This window comes from Thyridium curvatum, assembly GCF_004353045.1.
Source record: "Thyridium curvatum strain D216 chromosome Unknown NODE_54_length_294788_cov_77.042876, whole genome shotgun sequence".
In the NCBI taxonomy this organism is placed as follows: domain Eukaryota; kingdom Fungi; phylum Ascomycota; class Sordariomycetes; order Thyridiales; family Thyridiaceae; genus Thyridium; species Thyridium curvatum.
In genome coordinates this window covers 210,700-236,805 of record NW_022156809.1, presented here as the reverse complement: position 1 = coordinate 236,805, position 26,106 = coordinate 210,700, and the positions used below count along the sequence as shown (strand labels likewise).

General features: G+C 58.7%; 6 protein-coding genes across 6 annotated transcripts; 3 read left to right on the top strand and 3 right to left on the bottom strand.

Annotated features, from left to right (window-relative positions):
- Positions 1-1,313: 1,313 nt before the first annotated feature.
- On the top strand, positions 1,314-9,676 carry E0L32_008339 (uncharacterized protein; the record flags this gene model as incomplete). Its single annotated transcript, XM_031143182.1, has 2 exons — positions 1,314-1,473; positions 1,536-9,676. 2 exons carry the CDS (start codon positions 1,314-1,316, stop codon positions 9,674-9,676), a joined length of 8,301 nt encoding a protein of 2,766 aa, XP_030992481.1.
- Positions 9,677-12,807: 3,131 nt separating this feature from the next.
- E0L32_008338 (uncharacterized protein) lies at positions 12,808-13,956 on the top strand (the record flags this gene model as incomplete). Its single annotated transcript, XM_031143181.1, has 1 exon — positions 12,808-13,956. One exon carries the CDS (start codon positions 12,808-12,810, stop codon positions 13,954-13,956), a length of 1,149 nt encoding a protein of 382 aa, XP_030992480.1.
- A 1,841-nt stretch (positions 13,957-15,797) lies between these two features.
- E0L32_008337 (uncharacterized protein) lies at positions 15,798-17,504 on the bottom strand (the record flags this gene model as incomplete). The annotated part of the gene is made up of 1 exon (XM_031143180.1): positions 15,798-17,504. The coding sequence occupies one exon, from the start codon at positions 17,502-17,504 to the stop codon at positions 15,798-15,800; it is 1,707 nt and encodes a 568-aa protein (XP_030992479.1).
- Positions 17,505-18,775: 1,271 nt separating this feature from the next.
- E0L32_008336 (uncharacterized protein) lies at positions 18,776-20,150 on the bottom strand (the record flags this gene model as incomplete). The annotated part of the gene is made up of 3 exons (XM_031143179.1): positions 18,776-19,484; positions 19,592-19,798; positions 20,071-20,150. 3 exons carry the CDS (start codon positions 20,148-20,150, stop codon positions 18,776-18,778), a joined length of 996 nt encoding a protein of 331 aa, XP_030992478.1.
- Positions 20,151-21,371: 1,221 nt separating this feature from the next.
- E0L32_008335 (uncharacterized protein) lies at positions 21,372-23,555 on the bottom strand (the record flags this gene model as incomplete). Its single annotated transcript, XM_031143178.1, has 3 exons — positions 21,372-22,483; positions 22,556-23,142; positions 23,326-23,555. 3 exons carry the CDS (start codon positions 23,553-23,555, stop codon positions 21,372-21,374), a joined length of 1,929 nt encoding a protein of 642 aa, XP_030992477.1.
- A 1,211-nt stretch (positions 23,556-24,766) lies between these two features.
- On the top strand, positions 24,767-25,678 carry E0L32_008334 (uncharacterized protein; the record flags this gene model as incomplete). The annotated part of the gene is made up of 4 exons (XM_031143177.1): positions 24,767-24,932; positions 25,006-25,102; positions 25,181-25,326; positions 25,383-25,678. 4 exons carry the CDS (start codon positions 24,767-24,769, stop codon positions 25,676-25,678), a joined length of 705 nt encoding a protein of 234 aa, XP_030992476.1.
- Between the last annotated feature and the right edge of the window lie 428 nt (positions 25,679-26,106).

The following is a 26,106-nucleotide window of genomic DNA, read 5'->3' as shown; positions in this document are numbered from 1 at the left end:
GCCTTCATGCAGCTCTGGCCGGGACGCATTACGGAAGCGCGGGTCTCCCCTTCGGTCATATTGTCCTCCACCTGGGCGTGGGCAGGTCAAGCCTGAGCAATTCAGGCACCGTCCAGCAGTCCGAAAGACAGTTGCTTGCACGCTGGGAGGTTTGGCTCGATATAGCTTTGGGTGTCTCTGCTATGGCCAGGGTCTGGTCGACAATGGGCCCAAGTCTTTCCAGCCACGCCAGCCCTCTCACACGCCCAAATGTGCAGTGAGTGAGAAATCTGGCAGCCATCGTGTCGCCAATCTTCAGTGAGATCGAGGCGAAAGCACGAGATCCGGGTCAATGGCATGATGCTCATCCATCCCACTGGCCGGCTCGACACCCAACCCGCAAAATATTCGTCAATCGAGGTGGTTGACGAGGCATTTGCAACCCTGTTTCTTCTTTCCTTTCTCATTTGCTGGCCAGCTCATGCATGGATGCACCTTTGAGCACCTTACGGAGTACCTGCTCACCCACTGCATACGTTGTCCGTCCCCGTCAAAGTTGGGCTGCCATACCTCTCTCTCTCTCTCTCTCTCTGCACAGTATGCTCTGTACCCCTTGTCCCTTTCCGTGCTGTCCAGACCCGTTCTCTGCTATCTCTCAGACGGCTCCACGAGGTTGCCGCCTCCTCGGGTTCCCTGTCAAGTACTCCGAACAAGTGTCCAACCTCCTGCCGACGTGGCGCCAGTCCAGCCCATTGCCCAATTGCATCCGAGCACGATATTGATCACTTGAGTTTCAGGCCCTTCTACTATGACTTGGATCATCATAGCCGTGGGGTAGTCCCACCGGCTTTGGAGCATTGCAGACGTGGATGTCGTCCCTCAGACGTGTCATGGCTCGTGATTCCCGCGAACACATTTCTACTCCGTCCGTGCCAGGACTCTTCCCGTAAGGAGGACCTCTTAGATTGCAATATCTACCAATTCCAACAAAGTTCGGCAAGCTCGTTTGCATTGCCATTCCAGACCCGCTCGTGAACCTATTTTGTTTTCTTGGACGCCGGAGGCACAGTTCGGAAGTCCTCTGCAGTGCATTCTTAGCGGCCCCAGACGACGGCTGCTGCTGCATCTGCATCTCGCATCTCGCGATACGTGACACATCTATCCGGGCCCTTCCAAACCCGACCTCACCCACGAGACCCACCGGCATTAGCTCACTCCTGCATCTACCCGATGCCTAAGGAAGTCGAGTCCTGCATGGAGGATAATAAGAGCACCCCTCTGGACCAGTCCTCCGCGATCTCCTCGGACGAGGACCAAGCTGCGGCCCCGCAAGTATGAACCCATACGGAATCGCTTTCAGTCCTGAGCGGACGATAGACTGGCACAGTGTGCAATTTGCTGAATACGGCCAGGTTGAGACTCAGGACTTTTCCAACATACAGTATTTCCACCCTTCGGACGAGGAGGACGACGAAGAGCAAGACGACGATGAAGGTGCGCCCACATGCGACAAACAGTGACTTTAAGCCTTTTTCGGGACTAACACACAGTGATAGAAGGCAGCAATGGCGAGAAGAAGGAGAAGGGAAATGGTGTGAAACACCACCACATCTCTCTCCAGAACAAGCGCGCCGAAAAAGCGAGGAAGAAGGCAGCCAAGAAAGCTGCAAAAGCCGCCAAGGCCGAAGAGGAGTCCGCCTCTCCCGAACCGGAGACAGAAACCCAACCCGAAGACGCCGATGCCGATGCCGATGTAGAGACGACATCTTCAGGCAAAAAGAAAGGCAAGAGCAAGAAGAAAAAAGACAAAGGCAAAGGCAAGAACTCGAAAAATGCCAAAGAGTCACCCAAGGAGCAGTCGAAAAAAGCATCCAAATCCGAGCCCACTGCAGCGGAGGCGCCGGCCGCAGAGGAGACGAAAGATGCCGCTCCATCAGACGAACCCGAACCAAAGGCCGAGGAGACTCCCAAAGCACCGGAGCCGGAGCCCTCCACCGCAGCAGAGGCCTCTGAGAGCAAGCCTGAGGATGCCCCTACCGCCGAAGAGCCCGCCCCTGAAGAGCCCGGGCCTAAGGAAGAGGCGCCTGCTGCCGAAGAGCCCCAGGAGAAACCCGACAGCGAACCAGCCCCTGAAGAGGCCCCAGCTGCTGAGCAGCCTCCCGCGGAGGCGTCCGAAAGCAAAGAGGACGAGAAACCGGCTGATCCAGAACCTGAACCAGAGGCGCCAGTTGTAGCCGAGGAGAAGGCCGCCGAGGAAGCACCAGCGGAAGAGAAACCTGCCGACGCACCGGCGGAGGAACAGCCCGCTGCAGCACCCGAGGCAGCGTCTGAGCCGGAAAAGGCCCCTGAGCCTGAACCCGCGGCTGAGAACGAACCCAAGGCCGATGAGACGCCGGCAGAGGCCGCTACGGAAGCCGTCTCGGAGGCTGTCTCCGAAGCAAAGGAGGCTGAGACACCTCCCGAGGCGGAGGCGGAGGCAGAGACGAAGCCGGCAGAAGAGGCAACACCGGGGCCCGCTCCTGAAGCTGCCGAACCTGCAGAGTCAAAGGAGAGCGCCGAAGCTACGGCTCAAGCTACGGCCTCGGAGCAAGCACCCACAGAGGAGACTTGTGCCCCTGAGGCCTCTGCTGAGGAGCCAGCGGCTGAAGCAGCTCCTGCAGTGGAGGAGGCCAAGCCAGCCGAAGATGCACCTGCACCTGCCGCTGACCCACCAGCTGAGGAAGCTGCACCAGCTGAGCCAGCTGCTGTTGAGGAACCAGCTCCAGATCCGCCGGCAGCAGAGGAGGCGCCTGATAAGCCTCCAGAAGAAGTCACCGAAGCCAAACAGGCCGAGGAGACGCCTGCCGATGACAATGCGGAGAAGGTGGAGGATGCACCGGCCAAGCCCGCCGCAGATCCAGAGCCGGTCGCCAAGCCCGAGGAAGGAACCTCCGAGGCAAAGGAGGAGCCAGCCCCTCATACTGCAGATGCGACGGAAGAAGCGGCCCCGGATAAGACCGACCCCGTCGAAGAGCCGGCCCCCGACACTGCCACAACCGAGGAAGAGGGCAAACCCGACCCTCCTGAAGAGGAAAAGCCGGCCGAGGCTGAGACGGCAGAGACGGCGGAGCCAGAGAAGGCTGCAGCTGAGCCAGAGTCAAAGGCTGACGACGCCGGTCCGGCTGCTCCAGCTGATACGCCGGAGGAACAGCCTGCTGCTGAAGAAGCCGAGCCAGCTGAGGAGTCCAAGCCTAACGAGGAGACGGCCGAGCCTGATGCCGACAAAGATAAAGAAGACGCCACAGCCCCGCCAAGTGAGCCCGCTGAGGAAGAGTCGGCTCCAGCCCCGGAAGACGCGCCCACAGAGGAAGGCACCTCGAAGCCTGAAGGTACCGAGACTACCACCGAGGCTGTGGCTGTCGCGGAAGAGGCCACCGAGACCACCACCGAGACGACGGAACCTCCAGAAGAGACTGAAGTCACAGCCGCCGCTGCCTCCGCAGTTGAGGAAGACAGCAAGGAATCCGCCCCCGACGACTCGGCTCCCGCACCAGCTGAACCTACCGAGGAGCCCAAGTCACCAACCTCGGAAAAGCACGTCCGTTTCGTAGAAGGCCATGAAGAAATCACCGAAGCTGCGACGGCCGGAGAAACCGCAACCCAACCCGAGCCTGAGGAGTCTGCCGCGCAAAATGAAGAGGCAGTTGAGGAGAAGCCAGCCCCGGAGGAGCCAGAAGCAGCCAGAGCAGACACAACTCCACCTGCAGAAGAGCCTGCCTCGACCGAAGAGGCGAGTCCTGCCGACGACGCTCAGGCCAAAGATGAGGCTGCCGAGGCTGCCACTGAGGAAGCAGCCGCAAAGCCTGAGGAGGCAGAGGCGAAGGCAGAAGAGGCTGCTGAGCCTGTCGAGGAAGCCAAACCTCAAGAGGATCCAGCTCCAGCCGAGGCTGATGCTCAGGAAGAGACAACTAAGCCCGACGATGCTGTTGTGGCAGAGGCATCTGAGAAATCTGAAGAGGCTGAGGCCGAAGCCAAGGCTGAAGAGACTGCCGAAGCTGAGAAAACTGAGCCCGCTGAAGAGACAAAGGCTGCCGAGACTCCGGCTGAGGCTCCGGCTGAGGCTGCCGCCTCCGAGCCCTCGGCCGAGGAACAGACTGCAGACAAACCCGCTGAAGTAGCTGAGGTTACGGGGCCGACCGAGCCCAAAGAGGACAACGCTGAGAAGCCCGCTGAGCCCGCTGAGCCGGAAGCCCCTGCCGACCCGGAGCCTGAGAAGCAGGAAGCAGTGGCGAGTGAACCTGAGCCAGCTGCCGATGCACCAGCGCCTACTGATGACACACCAAAGGACGATGACAACAAATCGGAAGAGGCAGCCAGCGCCGAGACTGCTGAGGTTAAGGCGACAGTCGAACCGGCTGAAGATGAATCGAAACCTGAGGAGGCCGCTGGGGAGTCAAAGCCTGAGGAGGCGGAAGCAGCCGAGACCAAAGCAAATGACGAAGCGCCTCCAATGGAAGACGACAAGGCAGCTGACGACAAGCCTGAGGTGGCAGCAGCGGCTAAAGCTGATGGAGCCGACGCACCCGCACCTGTAGAGGAGTCTGCGCCTGCCGTAGAACCTGCACCGGCCGTGGACAGCCCGTCCGCCGACGAAGCCAAGCCAGCTGACGACACCACTGCTGAAGAGAGCAAAGCAGACGAAAAGACACCGGCCGAAGAGTCGACACCTGCACCAGAACAACCTGCTGAGGAAGCGAAACCAGCTGACGATGCTCCGCCCGAGGCAGAAAAAGCCCCGGAATCGAGCGACGACACCGCCGAGGCTGGCCCGCCGGCCGAGGAGGCTCCGCCTGCCGAAGACAAGCCCAAAGAAGAAGCAGAAGAAACTGCGGCTGAGGAAGTCAAGGCAGTCGAGGACGGCAAGCCTGCCGAAGAGAGTAAGGCCGACGAACCCGCGCCAGCTGAAGAGCTTCCTGCCGCTGAAGAAGATAAACCAGCCGAGGCTGAGGTCGAAGAAAGTGAGTCCAAAGATGCACCGACTGAAGAGAGCCAACCCGAAGCGGAGAAGGCTGGAGATGAAGCACCACCAGCCCCCGATGCCGCTCAAGAAGATGGCCCCAAGGCAGAGACAGCCACTGAAGCAGCGCCGACGGAGAAACCTGCCACCGAGACTGCTGAAGCGCCGGCTGCCGAGAGTGCTGAGGCACCGGCTGCCGATGCTGTTGAGGAGCCGGTCACCGAGAATGCTGAGGAACCGGCTCCTGAGGCAACGGTCGAAGAATCTGCGAAGCCAGATGCAGTCGAAGAGGCGGTCGATGCTGCCCAAGAAGCGGCTGTGGTTGAGGATGTAAAAGAGGAGGGTGAGAAGCTCGAAGGCGCTGCTGAGCCGACCGAGACAGCGCCGCCGGCCGAAGAAGAGAAAGCGGCACCCGAGGAAACGTCAGTGGCGGCCGAAGAGGCACCCGCTGAAGAAGAGAAGGCGGCCGAGGAAGAGAAGCCTGTTGAGGAAGAGAAGCCCGCAGTTGAGGAGGCTGTGGCTGTGGCCGAGGAAACACCTGCTGAAGATGCTAACGATCCGGCTCCAGAAGCAGAAGAGACCAAAGAGGAGCCACCAGCTACCGACGATGCTCCAGCGGACGAACCACCCGCTGAAGCACCAGCTCCGGAAGAACCAGCAGCCGAAGAACCAGCTCCCACCGAAGCACCCGAAGAACCCACCAAGGAGGAGCCAGGTGCCGAGGAAGCAAAGGCAGAAGAGGCGACACCTGAGGAGCCGGCCGCTGAAGCTGAGCCTCCTGCTGCCGAAGCTGCGACCGAACCCGCACCTGCTGAGCCTGCGGCTGAGGAGGCACCTGTGGAAGAGCAACTCGACACCGTGGTGGCTGCTGTCGCAGCGGAAGATGCCGCCGCTGAACCTGAGAAGGTCGAAGAGCCAGCTGCCACAGACGATGCCGAGGAGCCTGTCGTCAATGAGCCTGCCGCCAAGGAGCCAGAGCCAGAAGCAGCCGCAGAAGAGCCAGCAACAGAAGAGCCAGCCGCAGAACCCGCCACCGAGGAACCTGCTCCAGCACCTGAGGAGCCGGCTGCCGAAGAGCCTGCCCCGGCAGAGCCCACTCCGGAGGCACCAGCCGAGGAAACACCGGCTCCGGAACCGACAGCCGAGGAGGCCCCGGCCGAAGAGCCAGCAGCGGCAGAGGCTGCTCCCGAGGAGCCCACCGCAGAAGCAGCCAAAGAACTTCCTACGGAGGAGACCAAGGCTGCAGAGGAAGACAAAGCCGCTCCGCCAGAGGAGGAGGAAGCCAAAGATACCATTGGACCGATCCCGGGTGAACCAAAGGCTGCCGAGAAGCGCAGTAAAGGTGAGGTACTTCCAGCGTTGCTTGAGAGTCCAGTAGTGGAGGAGGGAGGGGATACATTGGGTACATCACATCCTATGGAGGCGAGCCTGCCTGAAGATTCTCATTCGGCACTTGGGCATGCCGATATCGAGGCTACCGAGACAGAGTTGGAGAACCACGCCAACGCAGTCGTGCAGACCTCCACTGGCGATGACGATCAGACTGCCGAAGCACCGTCAGATGTCATACAGTCAGTATCTGACACTGGGGACACCCAGAAGCCCAGCAGTCAACTCGTCGAGGCGCCTTCAGGAGACCTGTGCGATCAAGATGACTACGTGCTGGTAGAGCGAGAGGCAGAACCCGAGGAACTACCATCACAGACTCGGGACTCGCCTGCTCCGGCTTTGGATGATTCCCCTGTCGAAGTTGAGCACGAAACTTTGCAAACTGTCGAATCAGTCGAACAAAGTGATGCCTCGCAACTTCATGATGAGGAAGCACCGCTGAGAGTCGACTACAAGGAGAGCGAATCTTCACAGAACACAAAGGCTACCGAAGCACTGTCAGCTGCCGAAGACCTGTCAGTCGACGATCAATCAACCAAAAGCATTGGAATTGACAAGGCTGTGGCTTCTGAAAACCTCCCAACCGGTCCGGATGCTCTAGTCGCTGAGGATTCCTCAGCTTCCCCACACGAGGCAGTTGAGCAAGACACTCCGACTGAGGTGGCTTCTTCAAACGTCCAAGAAGCATCGATTGAAGATATCGCTCCTATCACAAAGGATGCCATAGTCGACGAGGATGCTCAAGCGCCCGAAGAGAGCCCAGCTGTCCAGGAGACCCTCTCTGAGGAGGCTATTCCAACTGCTGTGGAGGTGGAAGGTCCAGCCCCTGAAGCTCTGCAAGCCCCCGTGGAACATTTGGTCGCTGAAGATACCACCGCATCTGAGGCTGCTCCAGCCGATACACCTATCCCAGCTTTTGAGGATACGTCGCTGGCCAAGGAGTCACCCATGGATGAAAAGAGCTCAGTCGACAAAAACTCAGACGACGGAGTGACCTCAGGCACCGAGCCAGTCTTGGTCGAGGAGGAAACGCCTGTCTCGCAGCACTTGCCCAATGACAAAGACGACGGCAACACAGTCTCTGAGATACAAGAATTACAGCACGGCTCAGAGATTGAGAACGCCCTCGAGTTGACTACTGCCAACGTCAAAGTGGCGGCAACTACAGAACAAGTGGCCCCAGAGATTCAGGCGGAAACAAGCTGTACAGCTATGCGGGAGCAAGACCCTGCGGTTGACAAACGCGCCATTGGGGATGTCACTGCCGAGCCGCCTGTGCTTAACATCCCGGATAAATCACCACTACGTCAATTGTCGGTCAACGCGCTCGCCCACCCGGCTGTAGATACCAGCCCAACCGATCCAGCACCTTCTCCTCCAGACACCCATCTCGAAGATCCCAGAGATGGGTCGGTGCAACAAGTCAATCCAGAGTTGGGGAGAGTTGGTGCCGAGGCTCACGATGTGACCAATGCACTGCCAGACGCCACCTCGAGGGAGCAGCAAGCTGCCGAAGTTCCGGCGCAGACTTCTATGAAAGAAAGGGCGCTCGCACAGCCAACAAATATGAGCCCTCTACAGACAACAACCCAAGAAGCCGTCCCTGAATCCTCTGTGGCGGTAGACGGGGCTGGTCTCCCTCGACAGATTTCACCTGTTGATGATGAACACCCGCAAACCTCTCCGACTGTTGAGCTTGTGCGACCACAACTCAGTAAGGAGCTGCTAAGGGCACCAACCCCGGCCGTCGTCATGCCCGACCTGGAAGACAAGGCTGCCAAACAGCTGGGCCGGGCCAAGAGCCTCAGGCGGCAGCGCAAGAAGTCTATTGCGCGTGCCGAAGAGCTGGTCGCTGCTGCGGTCGTCATCTACGCAGCTGCGGAGGCACTCAGCCCTGCAGCAAGCCCTCCTCTGGGAAGCACTCGCCTCCATAGTGATGTGTTGGAAGATGCCTTGCTTACACTGGATGTGGAGCCTCCGGCCGGGCCGGGGGCGGGGGCGACGGAGGGCCGCAGGGATCTGGGCGAGGAAGAGAGAGCACTTCGAAACTCGGTTGCTGACCTCTTCATAGACGACAAATCGCGTCGGAGCTCGCGTTCGGACGACCACAAGTCCTCTCGCAGCGGACACCGCTCGTCCTACCACTCCTCCCACCGGTCAAGCCGCGACCGAGAGGGCGGCAAAGACAGCAGCGCTCGGGACGCGGACAAGCATCGGCATCGGCACCACCATCACTCGCACAGGCACCGGGCAGATAGCGAGCACTCGGCTCGGTCAGGGTCTGAACATTCTGCCCCGCAAACCCCCAAACGGCAGGACAGCGGGTTCTCAGCTCACAGTACACGTGCCAGCGACTCACCCAAGAAGGTCCGGACTCCCGAGGAGCAAGAGGCGCACGACAGGCGCAAGGCCGAGCGGCGGGCTCGGGAGAAGGAGAAGGAATCGGAGCGCGAAAGGGAGCGGGAGCGGGACAGGACCAGGGAGCGAGAGCGAGAGCGAGACCGCGACCGGGAGCGTGACCCCAATCGGGACCGAGAACGCGAACATCGGCGCGAGCGAGACCGCGGGACGTCGACGCGCGACTCATCGACCAAGGAACCCGACACGCCGTCGAGCGACAAGCACCGGGAGCGGCGGGCGTCGAGGCGCCACAGCCACAGCCACGGCTCGCGGTCGGAGCGGCCGACGACGGCGACCAAGGACGCCTCGCCGGCGCCGAGCAAGAAGTTCTTCGACATGAAGAACGGGGAGAGCGTGCTGCAGGCCAACTTTGCACTACGAGACGGTAACACCCCTACCACTGCTGCTGCTGCAGCTGCGGCCCCAACAACGTCATCGGCGGCAGCGGCGACTAAAGACGCGCCCGTAGTAGCTGCCGCCGCCGCGCCAACAACAAGAGCCTCTTCTGACAAGCCTGAACCACTGAAGCGATCAAGCACCACCCGCTCACGATTTGGATCGAGCAGAAGGTCCGAGGACGCCGGCGGCGGGAGGGCCTCGAGGACGAGGCTGCACAAGGAGAAGGCGGGGAAGGAGGACGGGGAAGCCACGGCAGCTGGTGGGACGGAGGAGGACCGGAAGCGGGAGCGGAGGAGGAGCCGGAGCGCGCGCGAGGACGGAGCTGCGAGCGGCGGTGGTGCTACTCTGTCGTCGAGCAACGAGGCTGAGGAGCGGGAGCGGGCGGAGCGGCACCGGCGGGACCGCAAGGAGAAGCGGGAGCGGGAGAGGGCCAAGACCGGGAGCGGCGGCGGCGACCTCAAGGATGACAAGAAGGGGCTGCGGGCGGCGTTTAAGCGGTTCTTTACGTCGTGATGATGCTGCTTCTGCCATGATGGAAGGGGGTGAATGGGCTTTGATGACAGACTGAATGCTTTTGAGGGACATGTTCGCGATTATTGCTATTATGTTTTGTTTTCTTTTTGCTATCTTTTGCTTTTCTCTTCTTTTATCGACTCTACCACGCAGATCTATTTTGTTTACGCACTTCCCTGGCTTGTTTTCCACGATTACTCATGTACGAATACATGTCATGTCCGTCATAGAAGTCAAGACTTTCTGGATTTTCTTTAACAAAGACATGAGGTGCATCGTTGGACGTGAAAGATGTCTTGACTCTTGTTGAATGAAGCTTGATGGTCCTCTAGCCAACATGCTCCATGGCTTTAGACTTAGGAATGCTGCCCCGACTTAGACGGCAATCGCTGAGGAGATACGGATACGTGAAAGCGTAAAGACTCGCAAAGACTCGAGCAAGACACGAGCTAAAGGACCAAGACGCTAAGGAAGAGACCGACGCCAGAGGGTAGCTCGCAAGGGTCCACGAGCCCACTCTCAATGTAATGTTTCCCCCTTCCCGCTGTCATCGCGAGAATCCAGGGTGGGTTTTCTGTTATTGGCCGAGCCCATGACGTAGTCCCTGCACCCCCGCAAAACTTGGTTGCGTGAGCCTGCGAGGGCGTGAGAGTTGGGCGTGAGAGTGGGTTGGTGTCCACGCGCCAGCGCCAGAGAGTGTGAGTGGGCGACTAAGGTACGAGCAGGACCCTTCAACTTGCAAAAACATGGTGCAGGGACACACACTGAGAGAGCATGTGATGGGCAACAGCTCTGTCCATTACCCGCGATTGGCAGAAGCCCAACTGTTGACCGCAAAGGCTGGCTGGCCCCCTTTGATCTCGTTCGGGTGTTTCGTTTTTCTATATTCAGCAAATCTGCCCGGCTCAGCCCTGATTGTCGCTTGATTGCGATCCTTTATGCGACACACCGACGCGGCGTCTGCGCCTCACGGCCAGGGGTACCAGCAATGCATTACAAGTACTTGCGTACCTCATAAGAAACGGAGGGGTGAACAGAAAGGATCGTACCTGATCACCCGGCAGAGGATTGTGCGTGGTTCAAGCTTTGTTCAGCACAGGGATCCAGCCCGGCCAGGCCAGGCCCGTCCAAACCAAAGCAAGCCAAGCCAGCCAACCAGGTCAGGAGTTAGGCACCGAGCAAAAAAAAAAAAAAGGGCTGATGACCAGTTTTACCAGTTTCCGGTTGGACATTTGCTTGGTCCAGTCATTTCCACCTGAAACAGGGAGGGCCGTTTGATTCTTGCTCCTTCATTGCTGCACTTTAGACGGTACAAGCCTGATAGCAAAGTCCGGCAGTGCTGGAGCTGCATTCTCCGTGCCCGCCTGACCGCTCGATATGGCTTAGGAGGAGGGGCCGGGCGGTGACGGCGATGCGCCTGTTTCTTTGCAGTAGGCCCAGGTATTATCTGTCAAAGGTGCAGGCTGGGTAGATTGAGGTAGCATTGGACTATCGTCATTCCATGTGTGTCGATATAAGCAAGCAGATAGTGGGAAAAAGCACCGGGCCCGAGAGAGGACCAAGATCCCCTCACCACGTCTGCGCCGCCGCAAGCCAACTCCAACTTAACCATGGGCCGGCGCAAGGAAATGGAAGCAGGTGACCTCGGGTGCTGCAGGTCGAGATGATGATTGAGTTTCGTTGTTTGGGGGGACAGGGTCCGTCGTGGAACACTAACTATACGGAGTAACTACCTTAGCTACGAAGTAACTACCTTAGCTACGAATGAGCCACTTATCCAATCTCCAGGGGTTTTCACTCTCTGGGCTGCTCAGCTACTGGGAGGGGGGTTAGGTAGCTGGAATGGGGGGCGTGACGAGCCTAGAGCGTTGAAACGGACGTGCCTGTGGGCGGATTTCCCCTCTTTTTTGGCTCTGGAAACACGCCCGCAGAAACCGTCGTCATAACCCTGTAGATCACGATTAGCCCCGGCGCCTCTCAGTCGCTGGTCTCTCCACCTCCGCCGGCTGTCTCTCTGTCATGCCCTCTCTCTCTCTCCTTCGCTCTCGCGTGCGTGCGTTGCGTGTCCCACGTCTGCCCATCCAATCCTGCTCTGCTGCTCAGCCGTCCACTGGCCTCTCTCTACTACTTGTACTTCTGCTTCTTTTCCTGTGCCAACTTCCCACACACACACACACACACACACACACACACCTCACACACCCGACTCTCTCTCTCTCCATTTTCCTTGCAGACACATCCAAGACGAGAACCGTTGGGCGATCACATACCTAACCTAATACCTACCGACTCCCCAAAAACGGCTATTCCTCCCCCCTCTTCCCAGGCTAGATCTGTCACATTCCTGACATCCCCCCCATACTGCCGGTTTCCACGAGCACTCCCGGCCTTTTGTCCACTTTCCGTCCTTGCAGGCGCATACCGATCCCTTTGGAACGAGAAACGAAGCGAGCATCTGTCCCTCACTTGCATCCGAGACACGGCCATCACAAGACTATTGTCCAGCAACTAGTACCTAAGACCAGGCGCGCGCCCAGAGCCAAACTGCCTAGCTACCTACACCTGCTCCGTTGCTGCTGGTAACTCACTCGCCCAACACGCCATTACCGAGACTTGCGCACCTCAACCTCCCAACCGCACAAACGACAAACCTTGCTTGTTGTCCTTGTTCCAAGAGCCGGTCTTGACGCATCGTCCTCTCCACCATTTTGACCCGAGTTCTATCAACCTCCGTTCCTCAAAAGATCCGAGCCCAACGTCTGTTTGGTTGCACCACCGCCCTGATCACAAAGGTAAGGATTCTACTTCCATTTGGAGCTCCGATCCAATCGAGATATTTCCATGTGTTTGTCGTGCAATACACTTGCAAAAGAGCGACTTCCCATCTCTTCCGGAAGACTACCCAGCAATCCCGCGTGCCATCCGCATCACACGCCGACTTGGACACGATATTCTACGCATGTCGTTACAAGCAGTATAATCTACGAATGGAAAGATGACCTGTCAGCTGACTTGAGTACTCTGCCAGGCGTACGCGAACCCACCAAGTCAAAGCCGTGACTTGGTCGGTTTCCACTGCAGCACACTCTCCCGGACAAGCCCAACCCGGTCCTCCCACAAACGCATCCCCGATGAGTCTGGCCGGCTCCGTACCGCTGCAGAGCGGCCAGGCCGTCCAGCCGAACCCCATGCCTTCCCTGGGCGCCCCGTTCAACCCTGTACCCTCGGATGACTCGACACCGCGCGCTGGTAGCGATGTAGGGCAAGACGCAGACGACGTAGGCGAGGTGGGAGAGAAGAAACAGAAGAAGCGAGGCCTGTTTGGGTTTGGGAAGAAGAAGGCCACCAATGATGACTCGTCGGCCAAGGCCTTGAACAAGGACAAGCCCGATCTGCCTCCGCCCGAGCCTTCAGAGAAGGAGCGGCCTACCCGCCGAACCACGGCATCCCCGATCCAGACCGAGCATACCTACATGACGCCCGCTTCGCCCACCCGTGGTGCTATGGCTTCGTCTCCCCGTCTCGCCTCCCCCGCTGGATCCCAGATTTTCGAGCGCGACGTCCAAGAGAGCGCCGTGTTGATGCCCAACTCACCGGCCATCCCGTCGCATATTTCGACCGAGAACCATATCCCCCCGGTCCTCGATGCCTCTTCCGAGGCCATCACTGACAACCACCTTGATCCGGACAGCGTCGAGATCATCACCCACACAGCCCACCAACCTGCCGCCGTCACCGTCTCCGAGGCCTTGACCCATGATAGCAGCAGCAATGTCGGTGCTGCCTCGTGGACAGACGAGCTGGCTGCTTTCTCCGCCGACAAGGAGGACAGCGCCTCCAACTACGGCTCCTTCGACACCAACGATGTTCGCCGCCTGAGCTTCATCTCCTTTGCCGATGTCGTACAGGCCGAGCAGGTCTCGTCACACACCGGCGCCTCTGCGTCGCGTGACTCGATGCACCTCGCAGGCCTGACCAGCCTCGCGTCAGCCGGGGCCAATCGGTCGCCGAGCCCCATCCGCTCTCCCGTCTCGTCGCAGGGCGGCCCGGGCACGTCGCCGCCGACGAGCAAGTCGGGCTCGATCAAGGGACTCGAGATGTCCCCGGTCAGGAAACCTCTGGGTAGCCCTACGGCCTCCGCGACCACACCGCACATGACTGCAGGCGGTGAGATTAGCATCGAGACCATGTCTCAGGCCTTGAGGCGTACGGGAAGCCGGGACCTGAGCGCCGTCAGGAGCCTGCCCACGAGCCCGATTGAGGGGCCTTCGTCCCGGTAAGACTTGCGACCACGGGCCGTTGCAAGGTAATCCCGGATCTATTCTGGATGATGTGTGGCCGAGCGGAGGATATTGGAGTATTGAAATTTCTCTTTTCTCGGTCCAGGCACCTGCCCTCTCAGCATGACTGGAGGCAATAAAGGAGGAAATAGTATGTTTGAGTGGTCTTCTCCAGAGGTACCACGTTTTTTTTTCCCCGCTTGGCGTACACACTTCTGTTATTCTCAGCTCCCGCGTCAGTATATCCTGGTGTTCGCGCCAGATGGTGGTTGCTGGCTCTATACGACACTGGGTGGCGGTTCAGTTCTCTCTATTTTCCTTCCAAGTTGCTTGGATCTCCGGGGCGAGGCTGTCAAATAGCTCCTCCAGACCAAGACAAATACCTAACTTTTTTTGAAGAAGCAAGCGGGCGTGCTATGGGAGTCCAAGGTGGGAGGCAAGGGCAAAGTGCCCATGCTCTGGGGTAAATCCAAGCCAGATATATATTACAGCTGTTTTTCTCTTTCAAACGCTCACTTACCTGCTCTTGCATGTGAATTTCTGAGATGGCCACGGCTCGAGGGCACGAAGGTCGAGTTTGTTGACTCACGGACTGATCATGCAGATGAATCGGGCTCGCCGAGCAGTCTATGTCAAAGCGTAGGAGTATGCCCATGTTCCCACGATGGCCAGAGGTGCGAGGCCGGCATTTCAGCTTTCAACGCGGCACATGTGAAGAGCGCCCTCCGAAGACAGGCGATGGACTCTTTAATATCGACCAATGGCCAGAGGCGGCCGGGGAGTCAGGGAGGCAGCATCGGCCACTGGAGTGGCCGATAATAGGCCAGCGGCCACCGGATCGGGGAGTTGGCCGTGCGCACTGGGCCAAGATATCGGCATAAAACCGGTCGGGGTCCCACTTGGCCACGTCAAGGCTCCGAAGTCAGGCGCCGGCCTGGCCAATCACATCGAGGTCTTTCTCAATTGGCAGCGACAAAGGCTCCAAAGCGCTCCAAAGGGTTGCAACTAACTCGAGAAGACGACCACTTTGGGCCTTAGAGCCAGCATTCAAGACTCCACTCGGCCTGAGCGTCGAGTCTCCCATTCCCTGGACACGAAGCGGTTTGTTCCTTTCTCTTTCATCACACTGCAGGATCACGGATAGAAAAGTGCTGAAATTTTCCAATTCGCCTCCCGGCATTAAGACGGGTGGAGGAGAAGGCAGGGAGGAGGGAAGGGATGTGCGTTCAAGCTTTTTTCCAGACTTGCACAAACTTGGCAACTCGGTACGCAGGACCGAGAAAAGCTGTTTCCCCTTTCCCTTTCCCCTCCCTCCGATCTTCCACTAAGAGCCTAGAGCAGGAACAACAACGGGCGTTCGATGGGGCCGCGATACCCACCTGGCCCCGATGCTCGGCGCACCAAGTTTCCTGGGGGCGGGGCCGACTAATGACTCTCCTTCTCTCTTCGAGGGTATGGTCCTCTTCGAGATAAGATGAGGCGAGTGTCCTCCTTTCCCACATTTCCTCTCCTAGTCTGGTTTCTGTCTGTTCATCGAGGTCTTGTGCTTCTGTGTCTCTCTCACTCTTCTCTCATGATATGAGGCCTTTCCTACTGTTGTCCATGCTACACTCTGGATGAAACAACATATTATACCTTGTAAAGCAACTAGAACCACCTTGTCTCTTTACTGGGTCTTAAATGCTCCCTCATCGGCCTCAGCTGGGACAAGAAGTAGCCAGCCATACCATGACCTTGCTTCTTCACTGTCCGTTATAAACTATTGTTACCCTCCCACATAAATACAAACTCTTTTTTTTTTCTATAACCGAACGCCGATGAACGGGAGTGATGAAAAACCTTCAGCGACCACGGGCTCGGGCCCGGGGTCGAGCATCGACGCCGCGGTCGTCAAGCCACACCGGCCCGACGACGTAGAGCTCGGCCCGACCCTGACGACCTCCTCGCGCACCCACACCCCGTCTAAATCGGACTCGGAGGAGGACGGTGACTCGACCAGCTCGCTCCACGACGACGACGACGTCGACGAAGACAACGACGAGGCCCTCTCGCGGCTCTCGACCCACAACTCCCTCGGCCCGGACATGGCGGCGCCCATCGAGCCGCAGAGCTCCGTCGTCGAGATCCCGGACGACTTCTACGACCGGCTGCCCCCCTCGCGCAAGGCCGTCATCGTGGCCGTGTGCGCCTACGTCGCCTTCCTGTCGCCCATGACCAGCACGACGGTGCTGTCGGCCGTGCCCGAGGTCGCCGCCGAGTACCGCACCACGGGCGCCGTCATCAACGTCTCCAACGCGCTGTACATGCTCTGCATGGGCCTCTCGCCCGTCTTCTGGGGCCCGCTGGCGCAGGTGTACGGCCGCCGGGCCGCCATGCTGTCGGCCACGGTCGCCTTCTTCCTGAGCAACCTGGCCTCGGCGCTGGCGCCCAACCTCGCGGCCTTTTTCATCTTCCGGATGTGCACGGCCTACCAGGGCACGGCGCTGATCCTCGTGGGCGCCGCGGTCATCGGCGACATCTACCGCCCCACGGAGCGCGGCACCGCCCTCGGCTGGTACCTCTCGGGCGGGCTCACGGGGCCGGCCTTCGGCCCCGTCATCGGCGGCATCATCGTCACCTACACCTCGTGGCGCGTCATCTTCTGGCTGCAGACGGGCCTCTCGGGCGCGGCCGCCGCGGCCGTCTTCTTCCTGCTGCCCGAGACCATCTTCCACCGCAAGGCCGACGACCTCGCGGGCCTGCCGCTGCGGAGAAAGCTCCGCGTCCTGCGGTCCATGATGAACCCCTGGCGCGTCGTGCGGCTCTTCCGCTACCCGAACCTGAACCTCGTCGGCGTCGCCTCGTCCTCGCTCCTCTGGAACATGTTCTCGGTGCTCACGCCGATCCGGTACGTGCTCAACCCGCGCTTCGGCCTCTCCACCCCCTTGCAGGGCGGGCTGTTCTACCTCGCGCCCGGGTGCGGGTACCTCGTCGGCACGCTCGGCGGCGGGCGGTACGCGGACTACATGGCCAAGAAGTGGATCCGGCGGCGCGGCGGCACCCGGGTCCCCGAGGACCGCCTGCGGTCGGCGCTGCCCTTCATGGGCGGCGTCATCCCCGCCACGCTGCTCGTCTACGGCTGGGCCGTCGAGAAGGACGCCGGCGGCGTCCCGCTCGTGGTCGTCGCGCTCTTCGCCCAGGGCGTCGCGCAGCTGCACGCCTTCCCGAGCCTCAACACGTACTGCCTCGACGTCGTGCCCGGGCGCGGCGCCGAGGTCATCTCGGGCAACTACCTGATCCGGTACATGTTCGCCGCGGCCGGCTCGGCGGCCGTGCTGCCCGCCGTCGAGGCCGTCGGGGTGGGCTGGTTCAGCACCATCAGCGCGGCCTTCGTGTTTGGCAGCGCCGGCGCCGTGTGGGCGACCGTGCTGTGGGGCAAAGGGTGGAGGGACCGGGTCGACGGGGAGAGGAGGGCGGCGAAGGAGGCGCGGAGGGCGCGGAGGAGGAGGAGGGAGGGGTGCGGGGATCAAGACGCTGCCGGGACGGGTCCCGAGGGAGAAGGGGAGCATGTGCGAGCCGGTGGTGCTGCTTGTGAACGGCACGTCGAGCAAGAGGAGGCGGGTGTGGTGGTCTTGGAGGGCGGGCACGACCACTCCAAGAAGAGCGAAAAGGCCATTGCCAAGGATCGCGACGTGGAGAAAGCGATGGTGGACAAGGATGCAAAATAATGTACGTCAGACGAGGGAACACGACATACACGATAGAAGGTACTGAGGCTAGATTTTTTGGAGGCAAGGGGTAAATAGGGTTAATCACGGAGTTGGGATACGGTGGCCATATGGCAGTAATTGGTCATGGAATAGATTGAGAAACAAGAATATTGATACCCAGGTTAATAAAATAGACAGGAGGTTTCCCAGGTTGTCATAATAATTTGCCATTCGGGTCTAGACATTCAAGTTGGGGAATCAGTCTTAGTGTTCAGCTAAGAGTTGTGACATTTGGGAAGATGAAATCAGGCTCGAATATTGGGGCGTGTTGTCATCAATTCCCAGGCCAGGGCATTCAATCAAGATGGGAGACCAAGTAGTTGGAAAAAAGGCAAAGAATGCAAGCAGTATATTCAAACGGATCAAAAAACCGAACAAAGACCTGACTTATCTCATCAATGTCAACCCGTGTGGCACGGCCCGACCCGGACACATTTCTGCCACCCCCATGCACCGCCATATCGTGTTTTTGCAACGAGTGCACCTGAATTTTCCCCGGACCTTCATATTTCCAATGAACCTTACAGAAATCCCCAAGGATCCATCCCTGCAGATGACCCTCTTCAAAGAATTACACCTTCCAGAAACGAGAGACATCAAGACACACATATAGCAAAAAAAAGTGACAATCGAGAACTCCTCCCCCAGAAAAGCAGGTCGCGGATCGGACTGAAAGTCCAGTCCGTGAATGACCGGGCAAAACACAAAAAAGCAAAGTGCCAATCTAAACACAGACAGTCCAGGCTCGATGGCGTGGCCCACGAGCAGGACGAATGAAAGGAGGTATCAGGCGGAGAGAGGAGCCAAGGCCACAACGCCAAACGCCCGTTACGCCGTTAATCATATCCCCTTATGAAACGGAAAGAGATCCAGAGGGCTGGCCGGAAAGAAAATCCAGCCAACTCTAGGCTTTCATGTTGACGCATGCTGTCGCCGCGTGAAATGGGTTCCAGTGTGCGCGGTGCTCAAAGTGCAGAGACGACACCGCAGCCAGGATAGGAGCAAACTCCTCCTTTCCCGAACTTGGGGTGAGAATTGACAGGGTTCTGCATCAATGATGGCATGCGCATCTACTTCTTGAGGACGGCATCGTAGACGCTCACCAGGCCGGTGACAAAGGTGCCGACGATGACGCCCCTCCAGCCGCCGTAGATGGCCGAGTTGATGCGAGCGACAGAGTCCTGGTCAACGAGGCCCCAGAAGCTGACGCCCTGCTCGTAGATGGCGTAGGTCAGAATGGCCTTGGCAATGCTGAAGACCAGAGGGTCGACAGCGTACTCGAGCTGGTGGGCCTTGCGGCCACGGCCAGTGTGGCTGGCGGCAGACAGGTTGAAGAAGTAGCCAAAGATGGCCGGGACGATGGTGCTGGAGAAGGCCCAGAGGAGGACGGGGGACCAGAACGACGAGGTGAGCAGCAGGAACATATCCGGGATGTGCACGGGGTAGTCAGAGGTGCGCAGGAAGGGGATGGCCGGGATGGTGAAGGCGTAGCGGTCGGCGAGGACCTCTGGGCGCAGGCGGAACAGCTCAAAGGCCGAGATGACGAAGAGGATGGCGTGGACGGTGGACAGCGACTCCCGGGTGATCTGGGTGACCTCGGGGATGCCCGAGTCGTGGTAGATGGAGGTGACGCGCTCCCTCACGGCCAGAGTGCTGCGGTCGACGGCATGGGCGACGTCGGCAGGCGAGGCGGGAAGGGGAATGCGGCTGGCGAGGGACAGGGCACGGCCGGGAGTGCGGGCGAGGGCCGTGGACATGCCGGTGGGCTCGTCCTCGCTGCTGGAAACGCGTCATGTTAGCCGATCTCGAGACTGCAGGTCCTGGTGTTTACTTTGCACGCCTGTCGCAAAAACGCGCGCAAAAAGGGGCGCAGATACTCGACTTACTCGGCAGGAACCTCCTCCTGGGCCTTGGTCTGTCTCCTTTTGGCGACCTTGAGCTCGGGGGCCTCCTTCTTGACGGGAGAGCCTATCGCGCGAGCACGGCTGTTGTAGTAGGGCGCGAGGGTCGAGTCCGACTGGTAGCGCGCCGAGTTCTCGGACAGGAAATCGTCGAGAGCCTGTTCGAGCTCGGCCTTCTTTTGGGTGGCATAGCTGTTCAGAGGTTTGGGCGCGTTAGCGACAGTTCTTTCAATTGCTGTTTGTGAGTGCAGAGTATCGCGCTGGTGGTGCTATAGGGCGCGCGCCGCCTCGGGATGCTGGTCGAGCTATGACGCGCTTGGACCAGGGCCATTGTGACGCCTTTCCACCACCGATAAAAGCAGCGACACGATGTTTGCCTTGGGAATATGGTGCGACTGGTATTTCTACAGCTTGCGCCGGGGAAAACAAGATCGCGAAGAGGGGTTTTGGTGGGTGAAACGTACTCCTTGAGACCGAGCCTCTGGGCCAGGTCACTAAGATCCGACTTGCGCTGTCGCGTCAACCAACTGTTTGCGCCAGACATGATAACGGTTGTTGATGGTTTCCGAGATGCACAGACTCAAAAGCGCAAGGCAATGCTGAGGTTTTTGTATAATCCAAAAAAGACACGTGGGGTCTTAATGGACAAAAAGGAAGCTTTTTTTTTTTATGCCGGGATGGTGATGCTTGTGCACAAGGTTTGGGTGTGTTGTGGTTCAGGTCAGGAAGGTATTGGGATTGGGGCGAGGGGAGGGGGGGTGCGGGAAAGGGCGATGGCTTGTTGTTTATTATGGATTGTTTTCCTTTGCTTGGGGGGAGGGGGGTGAGCGTGAGTGAGCTGGGCGGGCGGTGGTGGTGGCCTTGTTGTGGGTGGTCGGGAAAGAAGAGAGAGAGAGAGAAGAGGGACTCAAGGACAAGAGGACTGGACTGGAACAAGTGAAAATGGGCAGAGGGCGGGTCCTCTGTCCCGATTCAGCGCTCTCTTTTTAGTGAAAGCAGCGCAATCCGACGCTGCAAAAAAAGAGGTGGCTGGGGAATGGCCCCAGCACCGCCAGCACCACGCTCCCCCTCCCCCCAATACGGACAACAGCCTACAAGTAAGTACAAGCACAGGGCTGCCAGGGCCGATCCAGCGCGTTTTGCGACCACAATGTCGCAGTGGAAACTGTTAGTGGGGCACTTCCCGCGTCCTGCTGAATCATGCAATACCATTGGCCACACCCGCAAATTGCACCCCCTTTTAGCGGCATTTGCGCCGGAGCGAACGATGCGTTGGCATGTCGACCACTAACAGCCCAGAGTGTAAATTCTCGGAGCAGGGCATGACGGTCACCTGCCGCAACGGCCAAAAAGCTTACTTTTCTCGATCGAGAGGGAAATTTGCTGAAGAATGCTGCGAGTCAGCATGCCACTTTGGGATTAGGACGGCAGGCGAAATGGAAATGTGCCTGTGTCATTTCCCGTGAATTCCCTGGCTGGCGACCTGGTCGAGATGCGAACGTGCCGGCAGGTTGGTGATGCTAGAGGAGTCGGGCCTCACTCAGCTCAGTGTGGGTTCGTTCGAGTGAGAGACCGAGTACAATGTCGAATGGCGGTGTCGACAGTAGTTAGGTAGAACAGCTGGGGCACACAAGAACACTTCAGAGTAATCGCAGATGAGTAAACTACTGCTTCATGAGAATTCCCATAGATATACACCAACAGTGATAACCCAAAGCCTTCCCTGAGCGCCAAATAAAACCACCCATGTAAACAAACCCTCTTTTCACGCATCCACAAAGTTGACAAACCTCTCCTCGCCCCTCTTGACGAGCCTCACGGGCACGTACGCGCTGCCGTGCAGCTTGAGCGTCAGCAGCGTCGTCGCGCCCCGCAGCGTCTCCCGGCACCGCGCCTGCGCCCGCTGGTACAGCGCCGCCCTCTCCGGCCGCCCCATGGCCGCGACCTGCCCGTCGCCGACCCCGATCCCCTCGCCGTCGACGGCCAGCTCCAGGCTGTGCCGCTGGAAGACCACCGCCAGCGCCGCGATGATCTCGACCTGCGCGATCCGCCGCCCCAGGCAGCTGCGCGCCCCCTCCGAGAAGGGGATGAAGCTGCCCCGGTACGGGTGGAACAGCTGCGCGCTCGTGTCCGGGCCCTTGAACCCGCCGTAGTCCTCCGTGTCCTCGTCCGCCATCGCGTCGGCGGCGGCAGCGCCAGCGGCTCCTCCCGCCTTGTCTTCGGTGCGGAACCACCGCTCCGGCAGGTAGTCGTCCAGGTCCGTGGGCGCGCCCGTCAGCCTGCTCGGGCGGCTCGGCCAGAAGCGCGGGTTGCGCTGCACGGCCACGGCGCTGAGGATGACGGTCATGTCCGCCGGCAGCGCCAGCTTGTCGCCCGTGCTGGCCGTCACCACGGGGTTTCCCGCGCGCGACACGATCTTGGGCACGCCCACCACGGGCGGCATCGTGCGCAGCGTCTCGTTCATCGTCGCGCCGAGCATGCTGGCCAGCATGGCGTTGACGTTCTGCTCGTACCCCCACGTCGACGGGTCCGAGTCGCCAAAGAGCCGGTCGATGTCGGCCTGCAGCTGCCGCTGCGCCGCCGGATTGGTCGCCAGCTCCAGCAGGGTGAAGTGCAGCACGTTGGCCGTCGTCTCGTGGCCCGCCACCGTGATGATGAAGGCGTTGCCGATGATGTCGTCGTCGTCAAAGTCGGGCTCCTTGCCCGTCTTGTCGCCGTACTTGGTCCGCACCAGCTGGCCCATGATGTCCATGCCGCCCTCCCCGCGGTCGCCCCGCCGCACGTCCTCGATCTTGTCGGCGAGGAACTCCTTCATGTACTGCCTGTAGTTCATGTCCGCCTCTGCTGCCTCCTTGACTGCCTTGAACGGGAGGATGCCTGTAGCCGCCAATCTTGATGAGTACCTGAATCATGATAGACGGCCATCTCGCAGTGTAGTGTAAAACTTACCCAGGAGCTTCTTCGGGGTCAGCAAGAGCACGACGATCCGCTCCAGGACCGTGGCCAGCGACTCGGCAAACGTCATCGAGTGCCCCGCCGGCGGCGTCAGAGAGCCGTACTTCTTGAGCCGCGGGTCCATGTCGGCGGGCAGGCTCTGCCCGGGCCACAGGAAGCGCAGGCCAAAGCCCACGTAGCCGATGATGTTGAGCGCCAGCGTCATGGTGTCGTGCTCGATCGACGTGATGGTCGTGCCGCCGCCCTGGCGCAGCCACTTGTCCACCATGCCCTGCGACTGGTGGATGGCCTCGGCGAACGTGTGCGCCGCGTTGCGCTCGTTGAACGACGCGCTCGTGACCTTGCGGTGCATGCGCCACAGCTGGCCCTCGGTCGTGAGCACGTTCTTGCCGAACAGCGCCAGCAGCTCGTACGTCGACGTCAGCTTGGGGAAGTCCTCGCGCCGCGCCGCCACCTGCCGGATCACGTCGGCGTCCTGGGTGAACATGATCATGCGGCCCGGCGAGACGACGATGAAGCTCTCGCCCAGCCGCCGGTACGGCTCGTTGAGCTCCCGGAAGGACCATTCCGGCTCCAAGATGCTGTAGGAAATGGGGGGGATTAGTTCAAAAAAAGAGCTCGGTTCCGGAGGCGTGGATGACAGCTGCACCCCAGAGGCGCAGGCCGGGCAGGGATGCGGAAGCCTCCGCAGAATGTGTGCACATACAGCTCCCAGTTCTTAACCCAATGCTCAGGGCACATCTTGATGATAGGCATCCACATACGCCATGTCATTTGCCATACCCGATTGAAGGGCGCAATGGCTGTGCATATGCGAGTCAGCGACGGCGCGGCAGACAGTGTATGTACCCCAGGTCTCTCTCGACTTACGGACGACAATATAGGGAACGCCGGATTGACGAGCCTTGGCAATATTCGTGCGCAAGCCGTTGATGACTTGGAACACCGCGTAGACAACCAGGACCACGCCCAGCAGGACGAATGAGGAGATCATATTCGCTGGTGATGGCAGCGAGCCAGGCAATGAACCCTTTCGCCGGAGCTGAGTAGTGTAGAACTGTTTCTGAATATTATATATCTCCTCCTAGTAATAAGAAGACTGATAATGCTGAACGATGTCAGTTCAAGCTCTTTGCCGCAAGCCAGATCCAGGACGAAAGTTCAAGGTCTCGAGTGCGCGGATGATGTGTCTCTTTATGTCCTTGTTTCATAAAGCGAAACGCTTTGACAGTCGAGTAGATTCCGGGACCAGTGACAGATGTCAACAATGTCCTGATCTTTCAAGCCACCGAGAAAAAAACGAAAAATGCCACGAGACAGCTCAATAAAAAAATGGCACGCAAGGAACAAAACGAATGGGAACAATCAAATAAGTCTTCAATTATTGGCTTTTTCGGACCAGGAGGGATGAAACTATCCGTCCCTACCCCACGTATTCTGACGGTTGCTTCCAGGTAACCAACTAGCGAAAGAAGCGAAAGCAACGGCTGCTCATTGACAGAAAGCATGGATCTAGGCCAAGTGGTCCAGGGCTGGTATGCAGGGTTTGAGAGGCCGGGCATCGATCTTTTGTTTCGGATGGCTTGGTTCCCGTGCACTAGGCCGGTGCAGCTCTGTCCGGATCAAGGTCGTCTCTTCTGATATCTGCTCCTAGCGCCCGGAAATGCATCGGGTAGGACTGCACAAAAAGCCACATCTGAACGGCTTGTGGGGACGGGCGACCGTATCTCGGATCTAGATGCGGTGTGCTTGATATTGGAAAGTTGATTATTGGCTGCCGGATTCTCGCTCGATCCCCTCGATGAGCAGCCAGGTCAGCAGTTCAGCTCATATCCTATCATAAAAGATGCAAATGCACAGACGGTGATGGAGCCACTCGATTGAGGGTGAAAACTTACCAACACGAGGGAAGCACAGGTTGGGCACCTTTTGCTCAGTAAAGTATTTGGAGGCGCATGCAAGGCGACACTTGGAAGTGTGGTGGTGGAGATGCTAACTACCTAGGTAAAAAACTCCGTTGTGACATGCACTACTGCTGTATGGGGAAACCTCAAATCAAAATCGACGACCTACCTTCGTACTTGCAGACCACCCATCCCCAACACACGGCAGTCACATGTGCCGCTGCAGCAGCATCCACACCCACAACGACTGGCACACCATTCCGGATCGAGATTTTATCACGGATCCAATCGTCCTTTCACAATGTCTGGCATGATTGATGCCAAGCTCTTTGAGCAGCTCAAGGCCAAGATCGACGAGGACATCCAGGTCCGTGACGACCTCAGCCAGGTCGTCCAGAAGCTTGAGCGGGATGTTTCCTATGCCCAGGGCATCCTCTCACGAGTCCACTCTACTCCCCGAAGCTCATGTGAGTGTTTCCTTGTCGAAGAGTCTTGGTTTTTTTTTTTTAGAATACAATACTCATGCTGCACCCTCGCCAGATGCATCGTTCCTTCCCCAGGTCGAGGCTGCCATCAGGGAGGAGATTCAGACTGTAGGCAGCCTGGCCGAGCTCGCATCCAAGCACCCTTACTACAAGTAAGTTCGACTCGAGTGATTTGTACATCTCAACATAATCTCGAGCTGGACTTTGAGCTAATGATCCATGCTATATAGATACAACAGCCGTTGGACGAGAAGTCTCCAGGATGCCATTGTCACCGTGGTCATCTGTGGCTGGCTTGGCGGCATGAGCTCAGAGTCGAGACCCGGCGAGCTGGGCCGGCTTCTCACCATCGAGGAGGTCGGCGAGATCTTCCAACGTAGGACAAGAATCATCCACATGACCTTCGTCTACATGGCTGACCCTGCAATCCAGAGCCGGTCAATCTGAAAGACCGCGATGCCTTTCACATCACCATTGAGGAGTACCTCTCAGCCCTGACCAGCGTCACGGACGAACTGAGCCGCCTGGCTGTCAACTCGGTCACCCTAGGTGACAACGAGCTGGCCGTCAAGATCAGCTCCTTGATCAAGGATCTGCACGCCGGCTTTCAGCTGCTCAACCTCAAGAACGACTTCTTGAGGAAGAAGGTCGACGGTGTCAAATATTCCGTCAAGAAGGTGGAGGATGTGGTCTACGATCTGTCTCTGAGGAATCTGATCCCGAAATAGACAAGAGAGGTCTAATTATATCGCATCGAGTGTGTAGGCTCAGGAAGGGTGTGCCGGACAGGGCGAATTCATTTTGCTTCAAGGTATCGGCATCAATCATAGGTCATGGGAGTTTAAAAAATTGCATCGGATTTGACGTCCTGCTTGAGATGGACGCATGAGGCTAATTCAGGGCTCACTTGATGATTAAAATAAAGTAATCGGAGGTTCCTTATCTCTGCGATTCACCACAATGCGCAAGATAGTGATAGCTGAAACCAAGTCTTGCAATGGTGCGAGAGTTTCTAATGAAGCTCCAACAAAAGGATCATGTAACAACTCTCTTAGGTGGGGACGTGGATCCAGCTTCGGGGAGCCTCAGGGCTTTCATCGCTGGCGTTCCAGCTTTATCGCTCACTATCAGCACCTGATCCCCCGGCAAACTTGGG